Source organism: Salmo trutta, chromosome 14, assembly GCF_901001165.1.
Source record: "Salmo trutta chromosome 14, fSalTru1.1, whole genome shotgun sequence".
Lineage (NCBI taxonomy): Eukaryota > Metazoa > Chordata > Actinopteri > Salmoniformes > Salmonidae > Salmo > Salmo trutta.
The window spans coordinates 66,149,772-66,163,717 of NC_042970.1; the positions used below are offsets into that span (position 1 = coordinate 66,149,772).

The 13,946-nt window shown below is 47.0% G+C and overlaps 1 protein-coding gene across 4 annotated transcripts in view; it reads right to left on the reverse strand.

Moving 5' to 3' along the window:
• The window catches only part of LOC115208684 (keratin, type I cytoskeletal 13), a 32,569-nt gene extending 20,890 nt beyond the window's left edge, over nucleotides 1-11,679 (reverse strand). Inside the window, exons 1-7 of one of the 4 annotated variants that reach the window (XM_029776945.1) lie at nucleotides 11,058-11,662; nucleotides 10,458-10,540; nucleotides 9,977-10,133; nucleotides 9,578-9,739; nucleotides 9,313-9,438; nucleotides 8,768-8,988; nucleotides 7,818-8,472 (exon numbers count right to left, since the gene is read on the reverse strand). In XM_029776945.1, the coding sequence (XP_029632805.1) occupies nucleotides 8,274-8,472; nucleotides 8,768-8,988; nucleotides 9,313-9,438; nucleotides 9,578-9,739; nucleotides 9,977-10,133; nucleotides 10,458-10,540; nucleotides 11,058-11,594 (1,485 nt within the window). In that variant the 5' untranslated portion in view covers nucleotides 11,595-11,662 and the 3' untranslated portion in view covers nucleotides 7,818-8,273. Of the gene's footprint in view, nucleotides 1-7,817; nucleotides 8,473-8,767; nucleotides 8,989-9,312; nucleotides 9,439-9,577; nucleotides 9,740-9,976; nucleotides 10,134-10,457; nucleotides 10,541-11,057 lie in introns of those variants that run through there. The other 3 variants (XM_029776943.1, XM_029776941.1, XM_029776939.1) reach the window with 3 other exon arrangements.
• Nucleotides 11,680-13,946: the final 2,267 nt, after the last annotated feature.

Consider the following 13,946-nt stretch of genomic DNA (forward strand, 5'->3'; position numbering starts at 1 on the left):
TTCTGCTAGGGACCATTACCCAGAATTCACCCATCGCTTCCGGGCTGTGTTGATCATCCACCGGAGGGCAGAGCAGTGGGTGAGCAGCTGTTCTATTTAAGACAGGAGACGAGAAGTGTTCAGAACTTCGCGCTGGAGTTCCGGACCCTGGCCGGGTGGAATGAGAGGGCCCTGATGGACCATTATAGGTGTAGCCTTAGAGAGGACCTCTGCAGGGAGCTGGCATGTAGGTACTCCACTCTGACTCTGGACCAACTCATTGACATGTGCATAAGATTGGACAACTTGCAGGCTGCCCGCGGGCGTCCCGATCAGGCCCTCTTCGTTCCACCTCCCAGCACTCCTGCTCCAACGCCTATGGAGATAGGTGGTGTTGCAGCTAGGAAGACAGGAGGGGGAGTCTTCTCCTGCACCAACTGTGGTCGGAGAGGGCACATTGCTGACCGGTACTGGAGGAGCTCGTCCGGGAGTCGAGATGTCAGGCAGAGCACTACTCAGACACCTCAGGTGAGTCAGCACCAGGCTCACCCAGAGCCCCCTGTTGGCCATATGCATGTATTGGTTTCTTTCCCTGAGTTTCCCCCTCATTCCCAGCATAAGGCGCTAGTCGATTCAGGCGCAGCTGGGAGTTTTATGGACCGTGGGGTCGCGAGTAAGTTAGGGATTCCTTTGGTTCAGCTGGACCACCCTTCCCGGTGCACGCCTTAGATAGTCGACCACTTGGGTCAGGGCTGGTCAGGGAAGCCATAGTTCCACTGGTCATGGTAACGCGGGGGGGTCATGAGGAGCGGATTAGCCTCTTCCTCATTGATTCCCCTGCGTTTCCGGTGGTGCTGGGGATTCCCTGGTTAGCTGATCACAATCCTAATATTTCATGGAGAGAGGGGGCTCTTCAGGGGTGGTCAGAGGAGTGCTCGGGTAGATGTGTGGGAGTTTCCATCGGTGCGACTACGGTGGAGAGTCCGGACCAAGTCTCTACTGTGCGCATTCCCTCAGAATATGCCGATTTGGCTATCGCCTTCAGTAAAATGAAGGCGACTCAATTACCACCTCATCAACGAGGAGATTGTGCGATAGACCTCCAGGTTAACGCTGCACTTCCCAAGAGTCACGTGTATCCCCTGTCACAGGAGGAAACGGTGGCTATGGAGACATATGTCAATGAATCGCTGAGGCAGGGATACATTCGGCCCTCCATGTCACCCGTCTCCTCAAGCTTCTTTTTTGTGAAGAAGAAGGATGGAGGTTTGCGTCCGTGCATTGACTTTAGAGGTCTAAATTCCATCACAGTGGGTTTCAGTTACCCGCTTTCTCTCATCGCCACGGCGGTGAAGTCATTTCATGGGGCACGCTTCTTCACAAAACTGGATCTCAGGAGCGCGTATAATTTGGTCCGTATCCGAGATGGAGACGAGTGGAAGACCGCGTTTAGTACCACATCTGGCCATTATGAGAACCTCGTCATGCCGTTTGGGTTGAAGAATGCTCCAGCCGTTTTCCAATCCTTTGTAGACGAGATTCTCCGGGACCTGCACGGGCAGGGTGTGGTGTGGTGGTATACATCGATGACATTCTGATCTACTCCGCGCAAGTGTCTCCAGTGCGTAAAGTGCTTGGGCGACTGTTGGAGCATGACCTGTACGTCAAGGCAGAGAAATGTGTGTTCTCCAAACAAGCCGTCTCTTTTCTGGGGTATCGCATTTCCACATCTGGGGTGGTGATGGAGTGTGACCGCATTTCGGCCATGCGTAATTGGCCGACTCCGACCACAGTGAAGGAGGTGCAGCGGTTTTTAGGGTTTGCCCATTACTACCGGAGGTTTATCCGGGGCTTTGGGCAAGTGGCGGCTCCCATTACCTCAGTGTTGAAGGGGGGGCCGGTGCATTTGCGGTGGTCGGCGAAGGCGGACAGAGCTTTTGATCGTCTGAAGACTCTGTTTACTAATGCTCCGGTGCTGGCGCATCCGGAGCCCTCTTTGCCATTCATAGTGGAGGTGGACGCGTCCGAGGCTGATGTTGGAGCCGTGCTGTCGCAGCGCTCTGAAACTTCGCCCCTGTCCTTTCTTTTCAAGGAAGCTCAGTCCGGCGGAGCGTAACTATGATGTGGGGGACAGGGAGTTGCTGGCTGTAGTAAGGGCCCTGAAGGTGTGTAGACATTGGCTTGAGGGGGCGCAACACCCTTTTCTCATCTGGACTGACCACCGTAATCTGGAGTACATCCGGGCGGCGAGGAGACTGAATCCTCGTCAAGCTAGGTGGGAGATGTTTTTCACCAGATTCCGTTTTACTATCTTGTATATCCTCTCTAGGGTAGGGGGCAGTATTTGCATGGCCGGATAAAAAAACGTACCCGATTTAATCTGGTTATTACTACTGCCCAGAAACTAGAATATGCATATCATTATTGGCTTTGGATAGAAAACACCCTAAAGTTTCTAAAACTGTTTGAATGGTGTCTGTGAGTATAACAGAACTCATATGGCAGGCAAAAACCTGAGAAGATTCCTTACAGGAAGTGCCCTCTCTGACCATTTCTTGGGCTTCTACACTCTCTTTATTGAAAACTGAGGATCTCTGCTGTAACGTGACACTTCCTACGGCTCCCATAGGCTCTCAGAAGGCGGCAAAACGGTGAATGATGCCTGTGCAGGCCCTGGCTGAAAAACAGTAGCGCATTTGGATAGTGGTCGATCAGAGAACAATGAGACTGGGGCGAGTGCACGAGGCGACACCATGTTTTTATTTTTTCGTCTTTGAACGAAAACTGGGTTTCCCGGTCGGAATATTATCGCTTTTTTACGAGAAAAATCGCATAAAAATTGATTTTAAACAGCGGTTGACATGCTTCGAAGTACGGTAATGGAATATTTAGAATTTTTTTGTCACGAAACACATCGGGCGCGTCACCCTTCGTTACCCTTCGGATAGTGTCTTGAACGCACGAACAAAACAGAGGATATTTGAACATAACTATGGATTATTTTGAACCAAACCAACATTTGTTATTGAAGGAGAAGTCCTGGGAGTGCATTCTGACGAAGAACAGCAAAGGTAATCCAATTTTTATTATAGTAAATCTGAGTTTGGTGAGGGCCAAACTTGGTGGGGTTCAAAATAGCTAGCCCGTGATGGCGAGCTATCTACTCAGAATATTGCAAAATGTGCTTTTGCCGAAAAGCTATTTTAAAATCGGACATAGCGATTGCATAAAGGAGTTCTGTATCTATAATTCTTAAAATAATTGTTATGTTTTTTGTGAACGTTTATCGTGAGTAATTTAGTAAATTCACCGGAAGTTTGCGGTGGATATGCTAGTTCTGAACGTCACATGCTAATGTAAAAAGCTGGGTTTTGATATAAATATGAACTTGATTGAACAAAACATGCATGTATTGTATAACATAATGTCCTAGGAGTGTCATCTGATGAAGATCGTCAAAGGTTAGTGCCGCATTTAGCTGTGGTTTGGGTTTATGCGACATTATATGCTAGCTTGAAAAATGGGTGTCTGATTATTTCTGGCTGGGTACTCTGCTGACATAATCTAATGTTTTGCTTTTGTTGTAAAGCCTTTTTGAAATCGGACAGTGTGGTTAGATTAACGAGAGTCTTGTCTTTAAAATGGTGTAAAATAGTCATGTGTTTGAGAAATTGAAGTAATAGCATTTCTAAGGTATTTGAATAACGCGCCACGGGATTCCACTGGCTGTTGAGTAGGTGGGACGATTTCGTCCCACATACCCTAGAGAGGATATACCAGGTTCCCGTAACGCTAAGGCTGACGCACTGTCTCGTCTCTACGATACCGAGGAACGGTCCATCGATCCCACTCCCATACTTCCGGCCTCTTGTCTGGTGGCACCGGTGGTCTGGGAGGTGGATACGGACATCGAGCGGGCGTCACGGTCAGAACCCACTCCACCACAGTGTCCTGCGGGTCGGAAGTAAGTTCCGCTTGGTGATCGTGATCGATTGATCAGGTGGGCACACACGCTACCCTCCTCGGGTCATCCGGGGATTGAGCGGACGGTGCGGGGTCTTAGAGGGAAGTACTGGTGGCCCACATTGGCGAGGGACGTGAGGTTCTATGTCTCCTCCTGTTTGGTGTGCGCTCAGTGTAAGGCTCCTAGACACCTGCCTAGAGGGAAATTACAGCCCCTCCCCGTTCCGGAGCGGCCTTGGTCCCACCTGTCGGTGGATTTCCTCACCGATCTCCCTCCGTCTCAGGGGAACACCACGATCCTGGTTGTTGTGGATCAGTTCTCTAAGTCCTACCGTCTCCTTCCTTTGCCCGGTCTTCCTACAGCCCTACAGACCGCGGAGGCCCTGTTTACTCACATCTTCCGGCACGACGTGGTGCCTGAGGACATAGTATCTGATCGGGGTCCCCAGTTTACGTCCCGGGTATGGAGGGCGTTTATGGAGCGTCTGGGGGTCTCGGTTAGTTTGACCTCAGGTTTTCACCCCAAGAGTAATGGGCAGGTGGAAAGAATAAATCAGGATGTGGGCAGGTTTCTGCGGTCCTATTGCCAGGACCAGCCGGGAGAGTGGGCAAGGTTCGTGCCATGAGCCGAGATGGCTCAGAATTCTCTCCGCCACTCTTCTACCAACCTGTCGCCATTTCAGCGCTTGTTGGATTACTAGCCGGTCCTGGTACCCTGGCATCAGAGCCAGACTGAGGCTTCTGCAGTGGAAGACTGTGGAGACTCTCCAGGTCTCAAAGGAGATCTGGAGAGCTGTCCAGGAATCCCTTAAACGGGCTGGTGGACGGCAGAAGGAGAGCGCTGACCGCCACCGCAGTGAGGCCCCCGTGTTCACACCAGGGGACCGGGTCTGGCTCTCGACCCGGAACCTGCCCCTCCGCTTGCCCTGCCGGAAGTTGGGTCCACGGTTTGTGGGGCCATTTAAAGTCCTGAGGAGAATAAACGAGGTGTGTTATAGGTTACAGCTTCCCTCTTACTACCGTATTAACCCCTCGTTTCATGTGTCTCTCCTCAGGCCGGTGGTAGCTGGTCCACTACAGGACGTTGAGGTGCAGGAGGTCCCTCCGCCCCCCTCAGACATCGGGGGGGGGGGGGGGGGGGCCCGGCGTACACAGTCCGTTCCATCTTGGACTCCAGGCGTCGGGTGGGGGGCCTGCAGTACCTCGTGGATTGGGAGGGGTACGGTCCGGAGGAGAGGTGCTGGGTACCGGTGGAGGACATCCTGGATCCATCACTGTAGGCGTGAGTTCCACAGCCTCCATCCAGATCGCCCTGCGCCTCGCCCTCCGGGTCGTCCTCGAGGCCGGTGGGGGGGGGGGGGGGTAATGTCACGAAGTCTACCGAAGGTGGCTCCTCTCGGCGGTTGCCGGTGGGGGGGGGGTAATGTCACGAAGTCTACCGAAGGTGGCTCCTCTCGGCGGTCGTCGTCGCCGGCCTACTAGCTACCACCGATCCCCTTTTCCTTTTCGTTTGGTTTTGTCTGTTTTGTGTCACACCTGTTTTGAGTTTAGGTAATTAGTGGGGTATTTAGTCTTACTTTCTACGTTTAGGTTTTGTGCGGGATGGTTCGTTGTTACCTGTCGTGGGGTTTTGGGGTTGTTTTGTTTTCCTGATATATTTTCGTGGAAGAACGTTATTTTGTTTCTGGACTGTGTTCCGACCCTGTTGAGGTGGACATTATTTTTTGTCTGGTTCGTTTTTCCTTGTTCATAGCCTGGTTATGGTATTGTTGGACTTAACGCATCTTTGGTCTCCTGCGCCTGACTTCACCCCATCACTCTAGTGAGCTTTGACACAATTTAGATTAAATAAATTCATCTGAATGAATAAATCACTATATCATCTTTCATACACTACATGGCAAAAGTATGTGGCTATTTCAGCTACACCCATTGCTGACAAGTGTATAAAACCGAGCACACAGCTATGCAATCTCCATAAATTAACATTGGCAGTAGAATGGCTTTAATGAAGAGCTCAGTGACTTTCAACGTGGCACCGTCATATGATGCCACCTTTCCAACAGGTCAGTTTGTCAAATGTCTGCCCTGCTATTGCTGCCCCAGTCAACTGTAAGTGCTGTTATTGTGAAGTCGAAAGCCCTAGGAGCAACAACGGCTCAGCCGCGAAGTGGTAGGCCACAAGTTCACAGAACGCCACCGCCGAGTGCTGAAGCATGTAAAAATTGTCTGTCCTCTATTGCAACACTTACTACCGAGTTCCAAACTACCTCTGGAAGCAATGTCAGCACAAAAACAGTTAGTCGGGAGCATTATGAAATAGATTTCCACGGCCGAGCAGCAGCGCAAAGGCCTAATGCCACCATGTGCAATGTCAAGCATCTGATAGAGTGGTGTAAAGCTCATCGCCATTGGACTACAGAGCAGTGGAAAAGTGTTCTCTGGAGTGAAGAATCACGCTTCACCAACAGGCAGTCCGACAGACTAATCTGGGTTTGGAAGATGCCAGGAAAACACTACCGGCATATTGGTGGTCTGGGGCTGGTTTTCATGGTTTGGGATAGGCCCCTTAGTTCCAGTGAAGGGATATCTTAACGCCACAGCATACAATGACATTCAATTGAACATCTTTTGGACGAATTGGAACGCCAGCTGCGGGCCTAATCACCCAATATACGTGCCCAACCTCACTAATGCTCTTGTGGCTGAATGGAACAAATGTTCCAACATCTAGTGGCAAGCCTTCCCAGAATAGTGTAGGCTATTATAGTAGCATAGGTGGACCAGCTCCATATTAATACCCATGACTTTGAAATGATGTGTTCGACGAGCAGGTGTCCGCATACTTTTGGCCATGTAGTGTTTATGTGGTCTGCATTTTGGTTTATGGCTGTGCACAACTTTGAGTAGAGCACTCAACTTTTCAAGATTTTCCCAATTCTCCTAAGTCTCCCACAGTCATATCAGTCAAAGCGAACGGTACCATCATCTAACTCCAATGACTACTGATGTTGTGGAACTGTGGAGGCTCCTCAGAGGAATAGGAGGACCAGCCTACTCAGTGATTTTCAGAAAAATAAAAAAATAAAAATTCTAATCATCAGCAAATACCTGATTGCCTAAAACACTTTCACAATGAAGGTCTACAGAAGTTTCAACAGGACTCTCTATGGTAGCACCCTCGTGTATCCAGTGGACAGCAATTTTCCATCCTCCTCTGGCTACATTGACTTCAATATAAAAAATAGGAGGCTTGTGCACCTGACCTACTTCCATAGACCTACATGGTAGTTCTGATGGAGACCACCCAGAACCTCGATGTGGATGTGGATGAGATCAAGTAATATTTTGTCAACAGAACCATCAATAAAGATTATGTGGTTAAATGAGAATGGACTGTGTGGTTTCACTTGTTATAGAGATATTCATTCTTTATCATAGACTGAAAATATGAATCTTGGAGAATGGATGTCATAGCATATACATTCTGTCATCTAATTTCAAATGAATTGTTTTCAAATCTAAATCTTTCCACCAAAACATGGTTTCCAGCTCTACAGTTGACTCCACAAACACTCTCTATACAGAATAAAACTCTGAATCTAAACCTCTGAATGTTTCTTAATAGAGATAGAATTATATAATTTTGCTGACAACTTTCAACGTTTCTACTATCAATATTTAAATGTTTTTGCCTAGTATTAAACTCAGTACAAGTGAATGTCATAAATATATTCAAGATCATACTGAAACATATACTTTCCCAAGACCATAGAATTGGCCTCATGTGCAAAAGATGACAACTTATATGATAGTCAGATGTATAGGAGCATGCCAGATCAGATACATCAAGTTGAAAGACACAGAAAACAGAATGATGGTGTTAGCAAGTCAGAGCATCTTTATTGTATTCACAATGGGGTCTGTTGTTGGTGTCCCATCCAGATGTAGTAGAATATGTTGTTCTGGAGGTGTTAACCATAGAAATAGAATTACCAGAAAATAAATCCCCATTCTAGTCAATGTTCCATGAAGGGTATCTGAGGGGCTTTAGCCATTCTAGAAAGAATAGGAGGATGGAATTCACATCTTAAACTAGAGTTAACCAATGCTGACCTTAAAAAATAAGACAGATAACGAAAATAGGGATTTTTCATCTGACGAAGACTTTGTTTAAGTGGTAACGTTGTATTTTAGGTTGCATGAACAAAGCACTGTGGAGCAGTAATATTCCATGTGCTGGCCTTTCATTTCCTATACCCATTCTAGTGATTATATTTCTATGGGGTTAACCCATTGCTTGCTGCAGTGCTCGCTGTGTGTCTAGGACCTTAAGAGGTATGTTTGGTTTCACTTGTGGAGACAACCTTGCCATCCACTAATTCCTCTGTGACGATCACCACCTTGCGTGTGGTGGAGGTGGAGGAGCTGGGGACGGAGCTGGAGGAACTGACAGCAGAGCTGAGGCCGGAGCTAGAGGAGCTGACGTGCGAGCTGGAGGAGCCGTGGCCGGATTTCGAGGAGCTGAGGCTGTGAGGAAGGGAAACTCATGGTTAGCATAGTTAGCATCTATGATCATAATAAGGATCTAATAAAAGGTCACATAGCAGTAGATTCATGTCAAAAGTAACCATGGCTCACAGTAAGGTCAACTTCAAATGAACATTGTTTTTAAAATCAAATTTTAAAGGAGACATAAATTCATTTTCAAGTGTTTCAAGGTCCAGTGTCACCCCTCTTCCCATCCCACAAAGATGTAACACTCTCCTCCCACATCCCTGTCTGTCTCATTGGCCCCCCTCTGTCCAATCGCTTCCTGCCTTACCCGCTAGCCTCTCCGTCCAGCAGCCTCCTGTACTCAGCGATCTCCATCTCCAGGCGTGTCTTGATGTCCAGCAGCATCTTGTACTCCTGGCCCTGGCGTTCCATGTCGCTGCGGAGGGACACTAGCTGCTCCTCCAGACTGGTCACTTGGTTCTGGAGGCGTCCCAGCTGCATGGAGTAACGGCCCTCCGTCTCCGCCAGCGTGTTCTCTAGGGAGCCTTTCTATTGGCCGAGAGAGACAGAGATGATGGGTCAAAAACTGTGGGAGTAGGTTTGGAATTTGGAATGTTTACTGTCATACTGAAAAAGTTAGCACTAGTAATTGAATGTGAAGGCAGGTAGAGGTTAGCTATAGTAATGGAGTGGTGCCTGGCTACAACAACTTGAGGGATAGTGTTAGAGTCCAGGTGAAAGTGAGATACTTGAGGGATGGTTGAGAATGATGAAAGAGTCAAACGTTGATTATTGTTAAAAGTTGTAGAAAGTTGGGTACATAATGTGCCCTAAACTGTGGTCCTTGGTCAGATGTTTGTAATTATGCCTCACCATGCTGAGCTGTGACTGTAGTTCAATTTCCAGGCCCTGCAGTGTGCGACGGATCTCTGAGATCTCTGACTTGGAGGTCTGGAGAACCTCTGTGCTGGACGCCACCTCCTGGTTCAACGTCTCTGTCTGTAAAACACAATAAGTGGTCAATCATCACAGAAACAAGCCAACATTTCAGCTCATGATAGAATGTCACAACGTTACCAACTAGAAGTAAAGAAACATCTACACCATGGACATAGTTTAGGGCTTCTAGGAGTTCTACCTTGGTCTGGAACCAGGCCTCCAGGTCGCGCTGGTTCTTGGCACTAACGGCCTCGTACTGCTCACGAATCTCAGCCATGATTCTGGACAGGTCCTCCTGTGGTGCTGCGTCCACCTCCACGTTGATTTGTCCAGTCATCTGCGTCCTCATGGCCAGAAGCTCCTTTGGAGAAAAACATAGTGGTGAGTTTAAAGGATTAAGACATGACTGACCACTGCCTGATGGTAACAACTTGACCTGCCCTCTTTGTTCATTATACATTAGAACACCATTGCTGGCTTTCAAGCATATCTGTATCAAGCAATGGTGTTCTAATGAAGACCCTTAGCAGGTTGACATGGTCAATAGATGTAATACATTAAGGGACTGTATGGATATGTTCCATCAGCCCACACCCACCTCCTCATGGTTCTTCTTGAGATAGATGAGCTCCTCCTTCAGCCCCTCGATCTGCATCTCCAGGTCAGATCTGGCCATGGTCATCTCGTCCAGCATCCTCTTCAGCCCGGCGATGTCCGCCTCCACCGACTGACGCATGGCCAGCTCGTTCTCATACCTGAGAGATGGAGAGAGCTTAGGTCAAAGAACTGCCGGAATGTGTTCCTCTGTGAGAATAGCAGGGGGGTTATAGATTCTAGTATTTCATTAAGTTTTGGGAAAATAACAGAAAGTTACACCAGGCTTCTGATATGTCTGTTGGGTGGGTGTGGTTATGGTGGAAGTGAAGGGTAACGTAATTTGGTTTCCTTTTTAATAGATTCAACACATAATGTAATAAAAAAAACTGTTTGAGGGTTTTTACAGATTTGGGGTTATTCCATGTGGTTAATGTAATGCACCAGCAGTGTACTGTATCTGTGGATGGTGTGGGGCTACTTACTTCGTTCTGAAGTCATCTGCAGCGAGCTTTGCGTTGTCGATGCTGAGATAGATACCTCCGTTTACGCGGGTGGCAGCCTGGATCTGAGAGGTGGAGGATGGCAAAACATTTCTGGATGGTGCATGCGTGTAATTTCACACTAATGCAGTACACACAAACTTTGATCCCACATTGTAATCATTGAATTCTGAGTTTCAGTTGCACTGTAAATATTAGCTCATAATTGCATTACAGGGAACCTGCCGTCTTTATGATCATTGTAAAGCATGGATCAAAGAAACAATTTCCTCCTTCTGCAATCGCCTAGGGGCTCTTAAAAGAGAGGAAGGAATAGCTTCAATGATCGGCTTAATTTTCAATGCTTCAGCTGCAAGTATGGATACTGTCTTTGCATCTATCTTTGGTGCCTTGTTTGAATCAGTTATAACACATTTTTCAATGTTCATATATCACTCTCACTAACTTGTTGGAAAAACAAGCCGATGTCGCCTTTACTCTCTAGCAAAGGATAACATTGTCACTTTGCAGACATTATCATGTTTTGACATGCTGTGATGTCGTTATTGAGTGCTCTTGCCATCTAGGAAACACGTCACGTACCTTGTCCTGCAGGTCGGCGATAGTAGCGTAGAAGCCAGAGTAGTCGCGAGCACTGGGGGACGTCTTGCTCTCCATGAACTGACGGATCTTCAGCTCCAGCTCGGCGTTGGCCGCCTCTAGCATGCGCACCTTCTCCAAGTAGGTGGACAGGCGGTCGTTCAGGTTCTGCATTGTGGCCTTCTCATTGACCGACACATTAATGTCGGCTCCACCGCCACCACCACCCCCTCCCATGCCGAAACTAAAACCGCCACCGCCGCCACCCCCTCCCATTCCGAAACCATAACCGCCACCACCACCTCCGCCACCGGAACCGAACGAGGAGCTAGAGATGCGCACCCCAGAGCCTCCTGCACCTCCATACACACTGCCGGCCCTCATGGCAGTGACACGGCCTCCTCCACCGCCACCACCACCCATCGAGGAGAAGCGGGAGGAGCCCATACCCATTCCACCTCCAGACCTCATGGACATGGTGCCACCTCCGCCTCCACCGCCGCTGCTGCTGTAGGACATGCTAGATCTGGAGAAGGACATGGCTGCTGAGAGGGAGTCTGCCTGCCTGGGATGAAGAGGAGAGAGAATGTGGTGCACTGCCCAGCCACTGTTCCCTTTTTATGCTGCACAGGGCAGAAGGAGGGAGGGAGGGTGGGAGGAGGACATGGGTGGGAGATGTAGAAGGGAGGAGTAGAGAAGGGAGGAATACAGGGAGGATTTACCACATGTAGGGCAGGGGATCCTCCCCCATACTTTGACACGCTAGGATGCAGAAGGAGATGGAAGAGGATAGATATGTACTGTATGTGTGGATACGCAAATATTGAAAATATACTATTGTTGCGTGACTCCACTCTCCCCATCTCACTTTATATATGGCTTCTGCCTGCAGGGTGCTTGCAGGAACTCACACAGACATATAAATGTGCACACACCCATAAAGAGTTGGAAATCCTCTCCCGTAAAAGTGTCTGTTTGAAGGCATGGACACGCCTGCTTCTATTAGCCCCAGGTAGGTCAACACACACAGTATAACTTTGACATGCTGTGACAGGTGAGCTTTGCCATGTTTCTTGAGCATACACTGAATGGCTCTTTACCTGTACATGTTATCTTACCAAGAAACAAGTTGCAGAGATGCATGCAGTTAATTGAAACTTTACGGTACAATTTGATCTTTCGCGTGACACCCAGACAACATTCTCCCCAAACAGACCTGTCTTTTACTCACACACTGATATCTCGCAAGAAAATCTCCTTTTCTTTTCCTTCAACGCAACAGTCCATTGTTCCTTCATAGTGTTTGTGATTTTATGCACATACTCAGGTACCATTGTATTAAGTTTCACTCAACTTTATGCATGTTCCATCTACTGTAGGAGTCTGCAGGACTGACAAAAGTACCATTTTATAGCCCCCATGGGATGAGTCATTACTCCGGGCATTGTACCCCTGGAAAACTCACCCCAGATGGGATTAAAGTACTGGGCCCAGATTCACAAAACACTAGAAGCTTCTTAAGAAAACAAAAAGTTTATAAGATAGTTCGTAAGTGCAATTCCTCAACAATATCTTAAGATTTAATTGTTTTCTTACAAACTTTTGTTTCTAGTTGACAATTTTAGCTAGCTAGCTATCTAGCTAGCAATGGCAATGGCAATCATGTTAGCATATTTCTTACTGAGATTACTGTTCTAAAACATGTTCTTGGATTTAAATAATCAATACTGAAACTTTCAGATGAAGTTTGTGAGTGAATTAAACATGTTCAATTGCGTTCATGAGCTTTTTCTCTCACTGCCCTGAGTTTAAGACAAGAGTTTGGCTATCTTGGAATTAACAACATTTCCAATAACTTTATGTTCAAGAATCTAATTTCTTCTTAACTTCTTGCTTAAGGAGAAACATAAGAAATAGGAGAAACATGAGAAATTGGAAACATTTCCAATAACATTTGAGGAATAGGAACTTTGCTTAACTTTCTTCTTAAGTCTAGTTAAGGAAAAAATGTCAGTTAAGAAGACATTTCTTAGTAAGAAGGTTTTGTGAATGTGGGCCCTGTTCTTTTCCCTTAACACCTTGGCAGGGTACTTGACATCTGCAGCGTGCAAGAACAAGCTATTTCAGTTTCAACTGTTCTGCCTGCGGCTATGGAACCCTGACCTGTTCACCGGACGTGCTTGTTGCACCCTCGACAACTACTAAGATTATTATTATTTGACCATGCTGGTCATTTATGAACATTTTAACATCTTGACCATGTTCTGTTATAATATCCACCTGGCACAGCCAGAAGAGGACTGGCCACCCCTAATAGCCTGGTTCCTCTCTAGGTTTCTTCCTAGGTTTTTGGCCTTTCTAGGGAATTTTTCCTAGGGAGTTTTTCCTAGCCTCTTTCACATGCATTGCTTGCTGTTTGGGGTTTTAGGCTGGGTTTCTGTACAGCACTTTGAGATATCAGCTGATGTACGAAGGGCTATATAAATAAATTTGATTTGATTTGATTTATTGCTTGTTTGCATATTTCCATATAACCAGAGAATTTCTTCCAGGTTACAATTTGAGTCTCACATGCTGTACATGGAAAAGTTGATTTACATTTGTTCAAGCCAATGCAAGTTATGTTAATGATTTGCAGTAGAATGCAATAGTGTGACATTGGTGAAGATGTTGGAAAGCACTATAGCTAGCTAGCTGTCAGTCAACATGGTCTTATTAGAAGATGTCAAAATCAAAAAGTGACATTTAACCACTGTAGTTACAGTACCTAGTGAAAGTCTTCACACCCCTTGCACAGTCTTCACATTTTGCTGCTTTAAAATGTACTCTAAATATGTATTAAATTCTATATTTTTATATGGATATACACAACCTAATCGTCATTTTAAAGTG